This window comes from Clarias gariepinus, chromosome 19 (genome assembly GCF_024256425.1).
Source record: "Clarias gariepinus isolate MV-2021 ecotype Netherlands chromosome 19, CGAR_prim_01v2, whole genome shotgun sequence".
Classification (NCBI taxonomy): Eukaryota; Metazoa; Chordata; class Actinopteri; order Siluriformes; family Clariidae; genus Clarias; species Clarias gariepinus.
This window is the reverse complement of record NC_071118.1, coordinates 7,540,994-7,560,665: the sequence shown is the minus strand read 5'-3', so window position 1 is coordinate 7,560,665 and position 19,672 is coordinate 7,540,994. Positions and strand designations below refer to the sequence as shown.

At 37.5% G+C, this 19,672-nt stretch overlaps 2 protein-coding genes and 2 non-coding genes across 4 annotated transcripts; all 4 read right to left on the bottom strand.

The window, feature by feature from the left end:
* Positions 1–513: 513 nt before the first annotated feature.
* hnrnph1l (heterogeneous nuclear ribonucleoprotein H1, like) lies at positions 514–5,800 on the bottom strand. Its single transcript, XM_053478922.1, has 11 exons — positions 5,685–5,800; positions 5,223–5,320; positions 4,838–4,993; positions 3,780–3,923; positions 3,234–3,372; positions 2,177–2,358; positions 1,940–2,055; positions 1,667–1,802; positions 1,486–1,566; positions 1,249–1,347; positions 514–1,089 (listed from the first exon to the last, which is right to left on the bottom strand). The coding sequence occupies exons 2-11, from the start codon at positions 5,305–5,307 to the stop codon at positions 1,001–1,003; spliced, it is 1,227 nt and encodes a 408-aa protein (XP_053334897.1). The 5' UTR covers positions 5,308–5,320; positions 5,685–5,800; the 3' UTR covers positions 514–1,000.
* A 2,264-nt stretch (positions 5,801–8,064) lies between these two features.
* On the bottom strand, positions 8,065–8,137 carry trnaa-agc (transfer RNA alanine (anticodon AGC)). Its single transcript has one exon. It is a non-coding gene; the product is annotated as a tRNA-Ala (tRNA).
* A 435-nt stretch (positions 8,138–8,572) lies between these two features.
* On the bottom strand, positions 8,573–8,645 carry trnaa-agc (transfer RNA alanine (anticodon AGC)). The gene has a single exon. It is a non-coding gene; the product is annotated as a tRNA-Ala (tRNA).
* Positions 8,646–9,856: 1,211 nt separating this feature from the next.
* Positions 9,857–17,673, bottom strand: dnajc18 (DnaJ (Hsp40) homolog, subfamily C, member 18). Its single transcript, XM_053479064.1, has 8 exons — positions 16,823–17,673; positions 15,014–15,218; positions 14,750–14,895; positions 14,221–14,433; positions 13,252–13,364; positions 12,571–12,680; positions 12,073–12,245; positions 9,857–11,219 (listed from the first exon to the last, which is right to left on the bottom strand). Exons 1-8 carry the CDS (start codon positions 16,962–16,964, stop codon positions 11,095–11,097), a joined length of 1,227 nt encoding a protein of 408 aa, XP_053335039.1. The 5' UTR covers positions 16,965–17,673; the 3' UTR covers positions 9,857–11,094.
* Positions 17,674–19,672: the final 1,999 nt, after the last annotated feature.

Below are 19,672 nucleotides of genomic sequence, written 5' to 3'. Positions count from 1 at the left end.
AAAAAGTTGTCCTCGGTGTACCAATGGCAAAAAAGCCATGTGATCCGATACATCAAGGAACTTAAGTGCAAGTTCAGTTAAGTGTAAACATTAACTCAACGTTATGACATCTTTCAATGTGACATTAACATGATGGCTGTGCTGTTTATGTAACTCATTTATTCCTACAACAGCACATTCCAGAATGCTTTATTCCCGTCAGATTTATAATGTAATAAGGAACAATTATACTTAGATCCTGTTATGACTTGTTATAGCAGCACTGATAGCATTTTTTTTCTCCCAATGAGTTCCTTGTTTCACAAAGCTGTTCCTTGTTACACTAAATTCACAAAGCTCTCAAGCTTTAAGTCACAGAGCTTTACCTCCAACTGTTACTGAGACTCCAAAAGACTAAATGACATCATTAAAAAATATTTAATATCTGCATTAAGTTGAATTTCTGCATTAAATAATAACCAACATCGTTCCTCTCCATCTTAGACAGCTGTTGTAAGGAAGAAGCAGACTTGGTTATAACCACAAACATGTTTATTTCAGAAATCAGTGACAGACTATGGAAAAGGAAGACATGCCTACAACAACTCAAAAGATTAAAAGATCTAGATTTATATCAAATTTGGACAAAAGAGATTTTTCCAGTTATCTTTTTTCCATAACTCACTTTATAAAAATCCATAGTCAAAACAGATGAAGGCGGTCTACAGCCTCCGTGCTAGACATTATAACGGTAATATTTACAAGCATAAACTTGGCTCAAAGGTTAGAGCACAGTCAGCATGAAGGCAGAAACCCCATTACAGCCTACTGGTTTGGCAGATTCACAATACAAAGGACGGAGACACTGATTGCAGTGCGAACACTCAAAACAAAGAGACAGGAAAAGGGTCCGATCTTTTCCTCGTTTCTCACAAAGAACAAAACTTGAAGCCATTCTGGCACATTTCATTTCCCAAAATGTCTCTTTTTGTGGGCCTTAGCAGTTGTCTCATGCAGGTTTTTACATGCCCCAGCCTCCGCCCATGCTCATGCCTCCGTTCATGCCCATCGAGCCACGACTGCCACCATAATAACTGCTGCTCTGGTTACCTAAAAGAAGACATAAAGAATACAAAGGGAACGATACATTACACCAAAGAGGCACGTAACGAAGCTGGTTAAACTAGAGCTTTAGACAATTGTTCTATTCTGATTAGGTGTATAAAAAAATGTGTTTAATGGAAAAAACAGTATTTACTCCACACTTACCATAGTCATTGTATCCCCCCATGCTGGACTGGTTATTATATCCTCCACCGTAGCCTCCTCCCATATTCTGACCGCCATGCCCATAGGATGATTGATTACCTAAAATATACAGCAAAAAAAAGACTTTAATAAACAATCTTACTAGTTACATCCACCCCATCACACGTTGAAAAAGAACCTCTGTCTAATAACGGACAAACCAGCAATGCTAGTCAAAGATTTAGATACACAACTTACCCATGCCTCCCATGTGGCCTCCATATCCTCCGTTACTGCCCCTTTCTGTTGAGTTTAAAAAAAGCTCAACGTAACGATGCTCTGAAGAGGTAAAAATGAAGCAAGTTAGTTGAGAAAAAAGTAAGCAAAACTTAAAAACAGATAAATCATTTAAATCCGATCCTATTTTAGCAGCACGTACGCATATTAGCCTTATCCTTGGACATAGCAGCTACAGCATCCTCATGTGTAGCAAACTCAACATCAGCTTCTCCAGTCACACGCCCATCTGGTCCCACCTCGATGTGTACGCGCACTGGGTTTAAAGGAGAAAAGAACTGCGAAGTACAATAGGACATTTAAATATATTATATTAATAACAGACAGAATAATAAATATCTCCCGAGCAATGAATATTTTTCATTACTGGAGAGTGATAAACACTACTTTATCGTGTTCACTCGCACATCCTTACAGTGTAGATATCGTTTTCTGTGGCGCGGTACGGCAGCCCTCTCATGTGCACGCAGTGGCCAGTCGTGCTTGAGAAGTTGGAACCTCCGTCTCGGTAGTGTCCATCTGACGACATTCCTGAAAGAAAGAAAAATTGTAACCTTTTACAAACTCTGAGCAAATAAAGGTTAGTAAATAAAAAAGAAAAAGCTGCTAAATGCTATAAAACTTTGAGGCTAAATTGTCAAGATGATCTGACCTCCTCCGTATCCTCCACGACGTGACCTATCGAATGATCCTCCTCTGCTCATGCTGTTATAGCCGCGACCACCCCCGCTGGGCCGATCGTACGGGCCGGGTCTCTGCATGCTCATGCCTTTACGAGGAGGCTCGTAATGTGTACGTACTTCAGCACGGCTGCTCTTGAAGATCTCAATGTACCTACATGTCCATAGGAAGATGTCAGTGCAAATTTTTTAATAACAACCTCAATAAAAAACATCATAAATGCACATGTTCACCTTTTTGGAACAGAAGTATTTCTTGCTGTTTGAAGTTTTTTTGAATACCACCTTTTGCACAAAACATCTCCAGATTTTAAGGAACGCATCAATCAGAAAAGCCGTTTTGCGGCCCTTATAAACTGCCTTTTTCGTTTAACGCCCAGAGTTTCAAACGTGCGTAAAAAATGCACGATGTTGAAATGTGTTTTTTTTTTTTTATGTGGCATTTAATGGGAAAAAAATTAATTGATCGGCTGAATTCTGGTTAACAGCCCCGTACATCAAAATAAAACAAATCAGGTTTTGTTTTATCCAATACTTCAGTTATAGGGGGAAAGAACTGTTTAGGCAAACTAACACGGAACTTTAATTCTCATCCAGGCCTTTCTGTCTGCAAAGATCACGTTGATAAGAGACAAAAGAAAAAAGATGCAGTCTGACTACATCAAGCAACTGGGATTTTAGGTGTATTAGGTCTTTAAAGGAGGCACAATGTTAAGTGTAACAAAAAAAAAAAATAAATAAATAAATAAATAGAAATAAAAAATACATATATATACAACCCATGAATGTGGTGAAATTCCTCTTCTGGAGACGTGTGCATGTCCATGACACTTGTGTGGGTTAATGATGGATAGTGTTAACACATTGCTGGCCAGTTGTCCAGGCACAGGTTAAGTCAAGGCTCTGACTTACCTTCAGAAAGTGCACTTTAGTCACGACTTGTCTTAATCTGTGTCTGGCAAACAGGCGTCATTACTGAAGTCAGTGAATTCCACAAGAAAAGCAGCTGAACCCGCCAACCATCCCCACCTGTGCCCTATTCTTTCCTTGTGTTTCTTTAGAGCCTTTTCAGCTATTTCCTGTGAAGCAAACTGCACGAAGGCCTCCCCCGTACTCCTCCACATGTAGTCCACCGGCAATGTTATCCCATTTGGCACGATTTCCAACCCTTCAACCCAAGGACAGATAACCCCAGCGGGGGACACATTAAATCACATGCCCATTCACACGGTTCTTACTTTTCATGTTTTCTTTTTTTTTTGACATTAACATTAATAATAATCATCATCATAATAAACCATACACACTGACATCTAAAAGAATTGAAATTGATTAGAAGGTTATAATAGGTTGATCAGACAACCTAGCATTTGTATTGTGTTTTGATTGACATTATGAACAATTGTCCAGCTCAACGGCTGGAATCCGCAAAATAAAAATAAATCTAAGGAAAATCAATGGAGTTAAAACATGCAAATGGTCAAATAAGTATCTATGTCAGTTAAATCAAACATTACTCGGTTATTAAAAATATCTAAGCATTTAGTCAACGGCAGCAATGAAACCAGGACATACCCGAGAAGAACTGTACAATCTCCTCCTTGCTGCAGCCAAAAGGCAGGCCACGCAGTCGCACCAGTCCGTCACCTTCTGTCTCTGGACCATTTGGACCAGTGTGCTTAAGAACCCAGTCCATTTCTACGTTATTGGATTTAAATACTGTATGGCGAAGAAAAAAACAAAAACAAAAAAAAACAGCAAAGTTTATAAATTGAACATATAAAACAGATGTCAAATGAAGCGCAGGCGCTTCCAGACGGGAGACTTTTATTGGGACTGACAACTGTGGTCAAGAGTCCACTTAACGTGTGAACTAAGGGTTTAATATGTCGGACTACTTGTTCACATGTAGGAATGTCTAGGAGTGTTAAACAAAGCAATTACAGTACACACAGTATCTGATTTTACAAATATTTTAATTTTACATATTTATTTAAATTCTTTACAAGCAGCAAATTATTTACTCCTACATATATATCGCTATATGCAATTATTTAATCTCAAAAGACTAAAATTTATTACAAATAATATACAAATGGTCAGGATATTGTGTAGAGTCAATCAATAATTTAAGCATTTGTTTCATGATTTTGAGGCTAAAGACAAAAATACCAAATTGTGCATATCACAGCTTAAGTCACAACCACAATGTATGTGTGTTAAAAATACTTACCGTGTGATTAAGTTGCAACTAGACTTACAACTTTGATTAAGTGTAAACGTAAACATATGATAGCAACGTAATATTAAATGTTTAATATGTAAGGTATAAAATATAAATAATATATAAATATAAATTATAAGTATATAAATATAAAGGAAAAATATAAAAGAAAAAAGAAAAATCCAAAAAAAAAAAAAAGGCAAACGAACCAGGATCTAATAAAACTCAATCCTGGGTAATCTTTGTAATTTCAAAACATGTTAACAACATGTAAATAAAATAACATCAAAATCCATTACAAATAGTGAACAGTCAATAGAATAATCAATTAGGAGTAATTTTTTTCTTTATCTACAAAGTAGCTGTCTAAAGTAACTCCTGTACAAAGATTAAGCAATTTTGCAAATACCTTCCACATATCGGTGTCCCATTGTTTCTCTGTCTTTTTTTAGAGCAATCTTGAGGTCATCCTCAGTCTCCAGTTCCACAAACGCCTCTCCGCTTGGTCTGCCTTCTCGAGTGTAAGTGAAGTGGATGCTCGCCCCATTATTAGCCACTTTGCAATCTGGAGAAGAAGAAAAAAAAACGTGTCTTAACCTACTAATTATACCAATTATTTGACCTGTTTTATACACACAGATAATTGCCCAAAAGTTAAGGCAAAGATGTGACTCCCATGCTACCACACCATGCCCCCCCGCCCGGCCAGAAATTGTGCTGCTTATTACATAAAAAAACAAGTGAAATGCTTGAAATGTATAAACTATATAAAGAGGTCATTCACATGTTCTTACCAGAGAAGAATCTGGCCACTTCATCGACGGAGCAGGACCAGGGCAGACCTCGCACTCTCACCACAAATCCCTCATCTTCAGCCATGATTACCACAACTCTGTCAGCAAACACACGTCACAAAATTGTAAATAAATTAATTAATTAAAAGAGGAATAAAAATAAATTAATTAATAAAGATCCCTTTTCTATAATTAGACAGGACTAAGCACGGCTAATTAACACACCAACCTAAGAAGTTTTGGTTTTAAAGTGCTACCGTAGCTAGCATCAACAGAACAAAGGCTAACAGCAAATGGCGCTAAGCAGGAAAAAACAAAAGCCAGGCCTCGAAAACGAAACAAAAACGCAGCGCTGCTATCTTAATAATTGTTCAACACGACACGCATATATGTCTTAATTAAAATTTTTTGATACTAATTCCAGTAAATAAAATTATATAAATATTAAATAAAACAGCTTACCTTAGCTGTTCGCTCTTGTTCGGCGTGCTCGACTTCCTCTCAGATAACACTTCCGGTTTGAGATGTTCTTCTTCTACGCCTTCTGTGCCTCGAGCACGAATTGCATCCCCTCCCCTCCCCCCCTCCCCCATTCATTCATTCTATCACCCTTTAGCTTTGATTAAAGCAGTGTGAAGATGATTCCTTATGCGCCCAGAACCAATCTTTCACAATCTGAGTCCTGGTATATTTCTGTACCATCAGAAAAGTAAAAAAAAAAAAAAGAGAGAGAGAGAGAGAGAAAGAGAAAAATTCAGTATATTTTCCTTTTTTCCCCTCTTTCATTTTACCTGACCAACTGAAGCCACCCCATTCCTCTGAGTTCCTATCACATTACATATGAATAGAGAAATGCTTTTACTTTTACTATTCAACAAAGCTCTGTTTTTTACTGTTGATTTTTTAACCATGCCACTTCACCAAGTGTTTAAGTAATCCTCATGCATGATTTTTATTTATCTTCCACAAGTTCGATGGTTCAGCACCATCTTTCCAGATTCTAAAAATGTGTTGAAGGATTCTTAAGTCAGTTTCAGTCATTTCAAATCTCCTTAGTTGTTTTAGCTGTTTTCTTGATGCAGCCCAGTAATCTGACCCTTTTGAAACTGTGACTTTTTTGTACAGAAAAGACAGAGCAAACGATTTACAGTAGGGTCTCATCAAAACAACGTCAATTTTGAAACAAGTAACCATGTAGAAAAAAGTAATAAAGATAAAAAATAAAAAAACAATAACAACATGAAAACAAGTTGCTTAGGTGAACTGAACCGATTGCACAGATTTATTGCAAAAAGAGCCGGAAAAATCCTAATTTTAATAAAAAAAGCTTGGTTGGTAGAGTCCTTTCATCCAAAGCGGATGAAACTTTCTCATTTTGTTTACCTGTCTCTCTCTTTTTTTATTAATGAATTATTTATAAATTTATTAAAGACATCAGTAAAATGTCTTTGATTTTGTTAATTTTGTTAAACAAACCACATAAACTTAAAAAGGATGTGCTTTCCAGCTGTAAAACTCAATGATTTATTTGACTTTGCTGACACCATACATACTTTTAGAGTTACCTGAATTAAAAAATGTCTTACACACATGACCTTATGGTTCTTTATTCCAAATAATATGTTTAACATGATAGGTGGCCTCTCCTTTGTTTTAAAATGTAATTATTCCTCTTCTAAATTACCAATTAATTTGTCCAAATTGTATGTTGCGTACGAGCAGTTTCTGACTCTCTAGGGACTTCTAGTAACTGCTAAAGAATTTTTCAAACTCAAAGAAGAACTACTTTGAGAGGGAAATTTTATTGGAGATCTAATATTCAAGATGCCTAATAAATACTGCATCTCTAACAAAATAAAAGATTTTATTTTAAGATTCTCCACAAGATTTACACTTTAACCATGTCTAACTATTTAGATATTTGGAGGTAGATAATAGATGTTTTTTTCTGTGATGCATTAGATGAAACTTTGAATCATTTGTTCTTTGAGTGTGAGAAAACAAAAAGATTCTTAATTCTCCTAAAAGACCACCTCTTGGACCAACTCACTGTATCTCACGTCTTTAGTATTAAAGCATTTTTTTTTAATGAGAATTTGGAAAATATACCTCTTGAATTTGTGATACTTTATTTTTTTTATGCAAAACACTTTATACATAAACAAATAATTAAAAAGGAACAAATGTATTTCCCCTTTTCATAACAGAAATGACCTCTTTTTAATTGTCCTAAACTAATTCAATTAAATAAAAATAAGAATAGACGTCTACATTATGACATTGTTTTTAATTGAAGTAATGTTTCTTGCTACATCTTTTCCACTGTTTATACATCATATCGATCCTCTTGGCTTTTAACTTTACTTTGGAGTCCCACGTTTATAGTTCTTTATCCTTTGTGTTCGATTTGTTGTTATAAATGTTTTGTTGTTGTTGTTGTTCACGTGTATTTAATGTGTTTTATATTCTTTTTTTTTTTGGATTGTTTCAAGCTTCCAGAAAAAAAAGGATTCACATGTCGGATACACAGCGCCCCCTGCTGCACTGATTGAACAATTTATTAAGTACATTCAGCATTAAGAAACTAATTGTAGATTATTTGTCCTGTGTCTGGTGTGACTGGAGTGGTGGAAACCTGTATACAGTAGTCTTGTATTATGTTGCATTCCATGTGATTAAAGATATTAAATATATGTATATATATATATATATATATATATATATACGTGTAAACATTATACAACCATATATACATACTATATTCATGTAAACAAACGCACAGATACGAAATGCATTATGATGTTCAAGTTTAATGATTATACATGTAAATAAAAAACACTTTTGGAGGATGCGGGCATCGATCCCGCTACCTCTCGCATGCTAAGCGAGCGCTCTACCATTTGAGCTAATCCCCCGTCTCTGAAGCTTTGTCCACAAATACTTAAATATTCTATTCTAATGTATTTAAGTAAGTTTTTTTTAAAATCACTAAGGCTTATTTGCTGTCTTTTCATTTCTAAACAAATGTTGAACCTTCGATCTCAAAGCTCCTGATATAATTTAAAATTAGATAAATATTCTGAAATGTATTTGACTATATTTGTCTATTTTTACAGATAAGGGAAATATACTTCACCAATGTGTGAGTCCTCTAGAATTAAATATTCCTCTCATACTAGTTAGAAATATTCACAAAATGTCGAAAATTAAACATTATACCGCGGGATACGATATACTGACTGGTTTACATTTTCGTTGTATCCATGGCAACGTCATACTTACTTACGTCATTGTCCAGTAATTATGTATCGTGCATTCGTTTTTAAAAGATTCTTGAAAAAGTACCTCTTTGGAGGATGCGGGCATCGATCCCGCTACCTCTCGCATGCTAAGCGAGCGCTCTACCATTTGAGCTAATCCCCCACTGAAAGGCTTTTTCTTCAGGGTTCATGCTGTGGCCTCCAGATTACATACTCGTCCTGAAGAGAGATGAAAACTGGAACACATGGAAACTTCTGTCCTCCTCATGCTTTCCACTCAGTGGCTCCACAAAGAATTCATCGACATCAATTTAACCTGCTGTAGATGCATATGCTGCTACGACCCAGCTCAAACTCCTAAAGTTTGCAGACGACACTACACCAAGATGGCGATTAGTCTGCATATCAGCAGGAGGGGGATTGTCTACTCCCCCTCACAGTAACCAACAACCCTGTGTCACCCGTGGAGACCTTCCAAGTTTTTGGGAACCACCATTTCCCATGGCCTAAAATGGGAATCCAACATCAACTTCATCCTCAAAAAGGCCCTACAGAGGATGTACTTTCTGCACAAACAGAAAAAGTATGGTCAGCCAAAGGAGCTGTTGATACAGTTCTATACTATACCTGTCCTGTGCACATGCATCACTGTCTGGTTTGGAGCTACCACAATACAAGACAGGAAAAGACTGCAGCAAACAGTAAAAACGACAGGAAAAAAAAAATTGAAGCTCCCCTTCAGGAACAGTTTCTTCCTGCAGGCAATCGCGCTCATAAACAGTTGAACTGGACTGTATGCAATCGACTGTAAAAAACAAAACAAACAAACAAAAAAAACACCACCATGCTTCTTACAAACTCCTTGCATCCTACTGCACATTACTGCTACTTGCTATTTTGCACTACTTACATATATGTGATGCACACTTCGACTACTTGCACACTTATCGCACAAGGTCTTTATTTAACCTGTAGTTACTGAATGCTATCTACGCACTGTGTATAGTGCCATTTCTCAACTGTACTTTGAGAACCACAAACAGCCGGAATCAAATTTTGTATGTGTGTAAACATACTGTACTTAGAGAATAAAACTCCATTCTGATTCTGATAAGAGTGATACTTAAGCATTGCTGGCTCAGTAAAAAGTTCAATGCAAAAGGCCCAGTTTCAGTTCCCAACCCAAGCCCATGGATGCAGTGCCTGTTCCAAGCCCAGATAAAATGGGAGGGTTTCATTAGGAAGGGCTGCATTAGGCATGGCATCCGGCATAAAACCTGTGCCAAGCCGCGTGTGGACCGCATGGTTCGCTATGGTGAGCACTCGATGGAAACAGCTGAAAGACCAACAACAACACAAGAGTGATACTGCAAATTTGTTTTAGAAGAACCATGTGGTACTTTATTATAGTAATTATGAGAAAAGGAAAATGTTTATTATTTTATTTAATCAGAACATCTCATTCAGCACCAACCAACCAAACACACTGGTTTGGCTAAATACTGATATCACTGATATAACTTCTCCATTACCAATAACACTCAGTTCATTTCCTTAAGTCATAAATTGTGTTTTGCACTGTTAAAGCATTTAGTATAGCTTTTAGGCCCTACTCTGCTGGGTTAAAAAGGTTTTCACATTAAGAATTTTTTTAATTAGTGTTGACTTAATATGAGGTACAACATATTAACATGTCTTTAACAGTAAGTGTGCAGCTAAATAAAGTTAAAAGCATGAGGTCCAAATTAAAACCTTAAAACACAAAGCAAAATAAAACTCCATTTGGATTGCATGCACAAAGATGGGTGGGGGTGGGGTATATGGCCTCAAAAAATTGGTAATATAGATTTTTTTTTTATTGACTAATGTAATGGCTTTTGGTGTAAGCTTTTCAGAGCATAATGTCTTTTTTTCTCTATTCATAGCAAAAAAAAAAAAACTATTAAATTTGAATGCCCTGTGACACCAAGTAATAAGCTAAATTAATACATTGCTTAGGAAAGTAAATCCAACAAAGCAATTTCACCTTCATGTGGAAGTCTCACTCTAATCTTGGAGAGCCTTTAAAACCAGTGGTTTGTGGCTGTGTATTTTATAGTCAGCATGAAAAAAAAAATCCAGTGTTCATCTTAAATGTCTTTAGTTTGATGATCTCCAATTAAATGTAATTCAGTGCACTTAAAAAGAAACATAAATAAAACAAATAAGTTAAATAAATTAAACACTGTTTTTAGTGATTATGTACTATACTAGTAAACTCAGGCATATTAAATTAAATAACAGTGTGTATAGACATATCTAAGTCTAAGTGCACCTAGAGCCTAAACTCCTTAATTTAAGGAAGTAAAACCCAGCTCTTGCACAAACAAACACAAAAACGCCCCCTGCGATGAGGCCATCTTTCATTGTCATGAAAAGCTGACAGAATTGGTTACTTCCAGCAGCTCCAATGCATTTCGGCATGCTGGTGCAGGACCAAAAGGCACCGCATTTCCAATAAACTATCTCTCTCTAAATAAAGTGATTAATCAATGCACAGATTAATCACTGACACTAAAACCTTTTATGTCTGGGTAAGACCATGTTGTTTGACAAAAGATTGAAGTCCACTTTCAGTTGCCCCGTTGGCGGCCAGCAAAGCGGCGCAGCTTCTCGCAGTGGTCTAACTTCATGGTCTCGGCTTTCTGCTTCAACCGCTCATCGCGATAAAGCTGACCCAGGTTAGCCAGGTCTAACTCTGAGAGGTACACAAAATCAACATTAGTATAGGACATGGTGAGCTAACAGGTTGTCAGACAACCTTATCATCAACTCATAAATATATATATAATGTTTGGAAACCCATACAATATAACTGATATAATTGCAGTACAGTAGTCTATTTATTAATGCAATTCAAGTCATACAGCAGTACCACAATTATAATGATACTAAATGTATTTATACCACAGCGCAGCATTTTACTAACTAATGGGCCAAAAGCCATTTAATTCTCTATAACAGCAGGTCTGACATTAGTGCTGACTGCAAGGTGAGGGCTTTGTGGTGTTCGAGAAAATGACAAGCTGTTTTACGTCTTAATGACAGAAAGAGAGAGAGAGAGAGAGAGAAGTTGTAACAGAACAGTCTGTTACCCTTATTATTTACTTATTAAGAATTTAGCTCCCTTCCATGCTCCAAGACATATGTACTAGTAACATAATATCTTTCCTTTGGGCTCATATGCTAAGCATAACAAAAACGGATCTCACTGAATAACATCATACCTTCATCACTATTTAACAGTCAATACAGGGACATGTGATGTGATATTTATTCAGGTGCACTAAATAAAGTTTAAGCCTAATCAATTCTAATTGACAATGAAATAGATTGTCATTATATATTAAATGTATTGTAAGAAGGTGCTTGATCCACATGCAGATCCTGCTTCGCAGAACTTGGTTTATACTGTAAGTGTTGTGTTGTTTGAACCATAGCATTAAATCTTGTATATGGCTCATCTAAAATATTAAGTTATTTCTCTGTTTTTTAAATGATAAAGTTTAAAGGGGTTTCAAATACACTGACATTTCAATGAGAGTACTCACTCTGTTGTTTTTCCTTCCAGCAGTTGCTCTGTAGATGGTCTATGTAATCACTCTCGATGGTCTTCTCCAGCTCATCCAAAGCCGCTCCATGATATTCTTTCTCAAAGCTCTTATCCACATAATACTGTACGCCCAAATGCTGCGTCTCCCGGGACACCACCAGTCCCATAGACCTGTAAAATAAGAGGATGTTGTAGCAGTGTGATCACTACTGAAAACAAATCATTCCCTAATGCATACAGTAGCATAGACTGATCAGCAATAATATAATGACAACCTGCCTAATACTGAGAGTTGCTCTGACTCCAAAACAGTAATGCTGATTTTCATAGTAAGGTGTAAAGAGGGACTTACTAAATATTAATCGAGTGGTCATAATGTTATGACTGATTGGATCGTACAACATTCAAAATTCACAATACGATAACTGTCTGTATTAACCATGTATGCTATAATCCCATTGTCACTTAGTGAGGTCTAATGAAAGATCAGACTCACGGTTTGTAGAAAAGGCTGTAAGGAGGGTTAGTAGCCATCAGCTGGGTTATTACAGAGATGAGGATAAGCACCAGGACAGGCAGAAGCTGGAGGAAGACTGTGAATGTATTCTAAAAAAATAAATGAAGTATAAAATATCATAAATATTAAAGAAAAAAAAAGGTATTGTAATTGATTGTATAAAGAAGACTCTGACCATGCCTTAGGACTGCTTTTCAATCTGCCATACTAGTCATACAAGTCACATAAAAAAAAAAAAAAAGTATTTGCTCTGTCACAGCTCCTCATACACTTCACCCAGAAATCTGCACCTGGTACAAACACCTGGTACAAACATAAGAATTGTGAGGTGTCTCAAGGGCGCCTACAGACTGTTTCAAAGCCAGAGAGAGGCATGTCACTTGTTTCATTAGGAAATATTTCTAAACAGTCTACGGACTGGAATGGCACTTGGAATAGATCGTAAGTCAGTGCCTTGTGTCGTGCCTAGTTCAAGCCAAATATTTTCCCTCCTGTGACCCTCTAGGAGGCTTTGAACTCTGGATGTAGGTGGGGTAGAGCTGTCAGAGCAAAAATGTTGATTGCTCAGGAAGCTTAAGGACCAAGATTAAAACAGAGTGATAAAGAACAGGAATAAGCTGGTAAGGAGATTTATTAGTGATGACACGGAATGTGACTGACCTGACTCCGGTTTTCCTGTACTTCCTCCTCCCGCCTTTCATATGTACGGCGTCTGCGTGGCTGGTAGAAATGAGAATAGGAAGCTCCTCTGTTTGTGTACACATGAATGTTGCCTGTAGAAATAAGAGGAATTTAATTTACAATATTAAACAAGGTTCATGCACCAAAAAGAACAATATTCTTGTGCTGCAAAAACTGCATTTACATAAAAGATGGTTTTATTTTGCAGAATGCTTGCACAGCAGATAAAATACACCACTAAGATCCAAGTTTAAATGTAAGTATAATCCAGTTTGGTTTATGTCCTGTTAATCTGGTTGTAGCTCAATACTGCATAGTTTCCTGAGCGAAAAGCTTTTTTACAGCCTTGATCAGTCACCTCAGATCATAAAGAAGGCATTATATACCTTTTATGTGGTGTACTTTATATGTAAATTATCCGCACTCTGGCTGTAGACGTGCAACGTGTGGACGTGCATTGTAATGCAAGATCACAACGAACTTGGATAGCAGTCCTATGTCCTATAAGCACTGTTGATTGTTGAAAAAACCTTTTTTTCTAATAATGTTCCAAGACTGGCCCTTGAGAATTGCAAAAAACTGTAAGCAAAATTCCAGATGATGGTTGCCTTTTCATTTTTAATCTCGGGCTCATAATAATAAATAAATGTTTGTCACCAGTAATGATTCTCTAAGAAACCTTAGAGTATCAGTTCAAATTTTGTTTGCAGATATCCAAATGCTTCTGTTTATGATTTCCATGAGTTGTTTTGGCACAAAAAAAAACACTGTAGGCTGCTCTTCTTTTGTGCAAATCATAAGTGGGGAATCCATTTGCTTTTAAACGGATATCGCTGCCAAGAGTGCGGCCAACAGAAGTTTTAATATAACTGGACTGTGGATCATTTTTAGCTCATCCTCATACATACAGTATAGATTATAAATCCAGTTAATACATTTTGGACTAACCTGTTGGAAACCTGCCACCAAAGAAGATGTTAAAGAGCTCTTCTGGTGAGATGTCGGCCTCAAAGTCCCTGTGGAAGGTTCGGTGGTGTGCGTGAGTATAGCGAGGCTGGGCTGAAGATTGACTAGCTGTCTCTGCAGCACCCTGGTCTCCATACTGATCATACTGCTGCCTCTTCTCTGGGTTACTCAGTACAGCATAAGCATTACCGATGGCTGTCGAAAACAGTGATACAAAAAGAAAAAACTAAGACTATAGGAAAAAACTAAATAAAATTTACAAAAAATATATAATTTTTATCATACAGGGTTTAATACAATCTATTTTCATGCATTATGCATAAATCAGAAGGTGGTCCCTCTTGCCTTGTACAGAGTTAAAAAATAATAGGCTAACCTACTTTTTATCTGCAGCACATACTGTACAGATTGTGATTGCGGAGTGTGATTTCTCATCCGTAGTAAAAAGAATTGCTTGCACATGTTAAAACCTACACTTTAACAAATAGAGTTGTGTAATGCAGAGCCATACCTTTAAAAGCATCAGTGGCTCCAGGAGCACAATTCTTGTCCGGGTGAAAGCGTAGTGCGAGCTTGCGGTACGCCTTTTTTAGATCTTCCTCACTGGCATCCTTCGGCACACCCAGAATCTCATAGAAATCCTTACATCTCTGTATCCTGCCAGTTAAAATAATAATTAAAAAAACAGGCTCTGACTCACTAACGAAAAACAAGGCAATGCTATAGACCAAAATCTGATATCATCTTTTATCATGTTTGATGTAAAAGAACAAACCTTAGGACACCCTGTCTCTGCTCTTCAGTATAGCTCTTTTTGTCATCTCGGGGTGTCTCATCAGTGTCACTTGCACTGTAACGCTGCTGCTGCCGCCGCCCAGGGATGTCCTCGTCTGTGTTCCTCCACCCAGGTGGTGGTGTATACGTACGCTCGAATTCTGGGGCGGCTGCACTGCCATTCTTCACGATAGCATCGATGAGGACTAAATGTTGATAGAGAGGAAGTCAATGACTTTGCACATGAAGTGAATGAGATGTTTTATCCTCTTTACTTATCATCATTATTATTACTATTAAGCTTAACAGGACATCTCAAAAACCAAAAAGTCTAAAAAGGCAATGGGTAAATAATTTCCTCATTTGAACAATTAAATAATAATGCCAACATATAAGTGCTTATACTCGTGCTGTACAAGCTCTTATCCAGCCCGTTCGATCATCAGAAAAGTCAATGTAGCACAAACTGCTAAAATTTTTTAATGCTGGTTATAATAGAAAGGTATCGGAAGACCTATTGCATCACAGCTCACTGTTTATGGGGCTTAGTAGGCTTAGAGTTCAAGGGTGTTGATCCGGCCTTCAAATTCCGCAGATCTCAATCTGATTGAGCATCCAAGCAATGTTCACCAAGCAACTTAGAGAATGTAAAGGATTTTCCACTAACATCCTGGTGCCAGATACCACCACACACATTCAGAGGTTTGGTGGAGTCATGCCTCGATGGATCAAAGCTATTTGGGGGCACATATGGAGCCTAAAACCTAGGTGGTTTTAATGTTATGGCTGATCGGTGTGTATGTATAAACTACATTTCATTTATTTATTTATTTTAAATCATGATGGTGAAAAATATATACTATTATTGAACTGAAACTGAATGGGTATCTAGTGTTTTGAAGCTTTAGGGTGTGTTCACAGAGTTCTCTTGGACCAAGGCAAAAATGATCCATTAATTTTGGTTGGCTAGTATTAAGTCCTGGTCGCGGGCGTTTTCAAAATCGGACCAAAAGACACAACAGTTGCCATTGGCATTATACTGTATATGTGGTGTCTTTACCAGCTAAAATCTCATTAGGAGTTTATAAAATGTATGATAACGCAATAAAAAAGAAAAAAATACCAAGCAGATAATAGGAATTAAAAAAAAAACATTGCCAGTGTATGCTGGTAAGGATTGATTTTTTTTGGTACTTTGTACTACAACCCATTGTTAGGTTGACACAGCTCTGAAAATTTGCATAGAGTCGCCTTTCAAACATTTCTGATTTGCTTGCTAGCGCCTTACAAACTGCGAAAATTTTGATTCAGAATAACATAGGACCTGCTTGAATCTTTTTCAGTCAGCAACTACATTCAAAATTGCTGAGTGGCAGAATTTTTTTAGGGACAGTTACGATTTCTTCTAAAACTTGATTTAACGAATCACACGAATAACAATTTTCTATAATGTTAAGATCATATCATATTTTATCATTGAAAAACCTAATAATGGATTATGAATAGATTCCTATTTATGAATGTACAGAGGTCATTTGTGTGTTCTCTGCTACATCAAGCCAAAATATTAGATCAGGTAACGGTACCGGTTCATTAGTTTACTTAACTTATCGAAAAGAGTTACCAGTTCGTTTTATTAACCATAGGGGATTAAATATACATCAGATCTTAAATGTTTGGCGATTAGAAACAAGTCTGAGGACCTAGCGGACAGCTGAGAAGCGCGCTGATCATGAGACATGCCGTAAATAATATCCCGACGCTGCACTTTCTATTTCTGTGCCAGCATGGAGATCCTGAGGCTACTCACCTCGGGCTCGGGTGCTGGGGTATATTTTCTGTGCTTCGTATAACATCTGCAAGGCTTTCTCCCTCTGCCCTGATCTTAGACATAGCTTTGCTTTCTCTATCAGTCTATCCGACTCCTCTTTATCAGATGAAAACCCAGGCATCTCTATAGCGGCTTCAGATAACGCTGCTGCTCAGCTTGCTGCTCTGTAACACGGACACCCGGATGACAGCAGCAATGACAGGGTGAAGAAAACTAGCTCGAATTATAATATCACTGAAACTTAGGGAAATGTTATTCCCCCTAAACCAAGTTAACGTTAATAAAGTTGTACGTTAAGTGATATGTACTAACGCGGGTGGATGTAAGCAAAGAAATGCTGCGCGGAGAAGCCGAATAGCTTACAGGCTAATATCAGCTAGCTAGCAAGAGGCTAGTTTCCGAATTTCGGAAACATTACAACCGTTTAAATTGCTGACACTGTCACGCATTTCACTCCACGTATTGTTACGTAATCTTCTACGAATAAAAATAATCTAAAAAAACCCTCTATTTTACATCTTGCTTATTTCTCTCCAAATATTACCGTCTTTTAAGCGAGACTATGAAGTGTCTTAAATAGCGGTAGCTAGCAACCGCCATTGCTAACCGGAAAAAATGGAAGCACCGTAAAGACCAATAGGATGTTTTAGCGTATGACGTCACTTCCTTTGCGTTGCGTGGTAACGCAAATTGTTACCCGAGGTCATGAAGTCAATTTCTACATATGGGGCACTCTTACTAGCTCTCAGAATGCACATGGTTTGTGTGTCTAAGATTGTTTGGATGTTGTTTTTTTATTGTTAATTTTCTTTGTTGGAGTCGACCAAAACACAGTATTGTTTTCAGTATTCTCTTTTAGGGTCACTGGCAGTCGTATAAACATTTCACTACATTTCGTACTGTGTATGACTGTGTATGTGACAAATAAAATTTGAATTTCAATATTGATGCTGATTTTATGTTATAGATATAATACAGAAAATGAGGGTGCCAAAGAAGCTACTTAAAAGAAAAATTATCCAATATTGAAGTGACCTGTCTTGCTTCCTTAAAAAATTCTTCCTTAAAAACTTTTGGAGAGATGATTTTGAATGTGCCCCCAAAATGGGCATTTTTTAGCCTTATACAGTCTCGCTTCGAACAATCTAAATTAAAATGCAAAGTATTCATATTTCAACGCAACTTGAGGTTCAGCTGTATTTTGCAGAGTTTATCTGTATGATTGTGTGTCTGAGAGAGATAGACGTAAAAACCTGTGCCAAGTGGTTGTGTGGACTGGATATTTCGCTGTGGCGGCCCCTTGCTGGGTGCAGCCGAAAGACCAACAACAACAGAACACCACTACTTCTTCTTTGTTGAAATCCAGTAGATTACATTACCGCCAACTCTAGGTCTCATTCTCCCTTATCTTCCCGGTCTCTTAAAGCCAATTTTCCAGACCAGGTTTCCTCAGACATGTCTTATGCTTCCTCCCCTGACCTTTTCCTCCTGCATATATTTCCTGCATGAGAGTCTCACATTCATGACATTCCTTACAGAGTCCCGTTGGGAGTTTACCTCCTATAACTAAAGTGCTATTACAGTCTGTAATTCCTAATCTGCTAATTAATACTTCCTCCTTCCGATTCCCTCCTTCGTATCATATCTTCTTTGTCCTGTATTGAATGCAAATGTCTCACTTTTGGAAATTTAATTTGACCCTAATATCTATTTTTTATTTTGGTCGCTTCTTTTGGCACTTCGTCTGCTCTTTCATTTCCCCTGTGGGGACGCACAGGAAAGAGACATTTTACCCTTGCCTAAATATTCTTGAGTTAGCTAACAAGATTTAATACACAAAATCCTGGTGGCTTCTTGCTCACTCACTCATCATCATTACCGCTTAATCCTGTATTCAGGGTTGCAGAGGTTGCAGAGGGGCCTTCCCTATCCCAGGAGACTTGGGGGACAAGGCAGGGTACACCCTAGACAGGATGCCAATCCATCGCAGGGCACACAGACATACACACACTCATTCACACACTATGGGCAATTTGAGAACACCAATTAACCTAACCTACATGACAGTGGGAGGAAACCGGAGTACCTGGAGGAAACCCACCAAGCACGGGAAGAACATGCAAACTTCATGCACACAGAGACAGGAATCGAGCCCGGACCTTGAAGGTGCAAGGCGACTGTGCTAACCACTACACCAACATTAATGCATTAATGTTTGTAAGTGCTGCTCCTGGGTCATTACAAATGACTGTATTTCGGTGACTATCCTTCTCAGCCCATTCTAGTGGGCTCAGTAATACATACAGCTCCACAGTACATACACTTAGACAGACTTTGTCTTGCCACTGTTTAATTTGTAACTTAGTACTGTAACTGCAGCTCCGGTTTTCTCTGATTCCTGGTCCTTATATGGTATCATTTCCTATAGTCCACGTTCAGATGAATACACATACAAACAGCTCATGCCTGCTGGAACCCTTTGTCTAACCGGAAAAGGCTAATGTGTTTCCTATCGCCTGTCTGTCTCCGGGTCTCTGTAAGACTTCCGTGTTAATGACTGGTGTACCAAACAAAATTATTCTTCTTTTAACTCATCCTAAAACTAAACCATTTGTGCACTCTTTTTACGCCTACCAACAATTTAGTTATATTTACTGCCTCAATAATAGGTATCCAAAATTGTAATCTTCTATTTATACCAATTACTGAGAATATTATCTAAACTAGCACAATATGGACTTTCTCCCATCTCATCTATTCAGTTTCACTTCCTGCCCTCCGGATTGATATATGTCAGTCATGTGATCGCATGTGTGTCATGTGATTGCA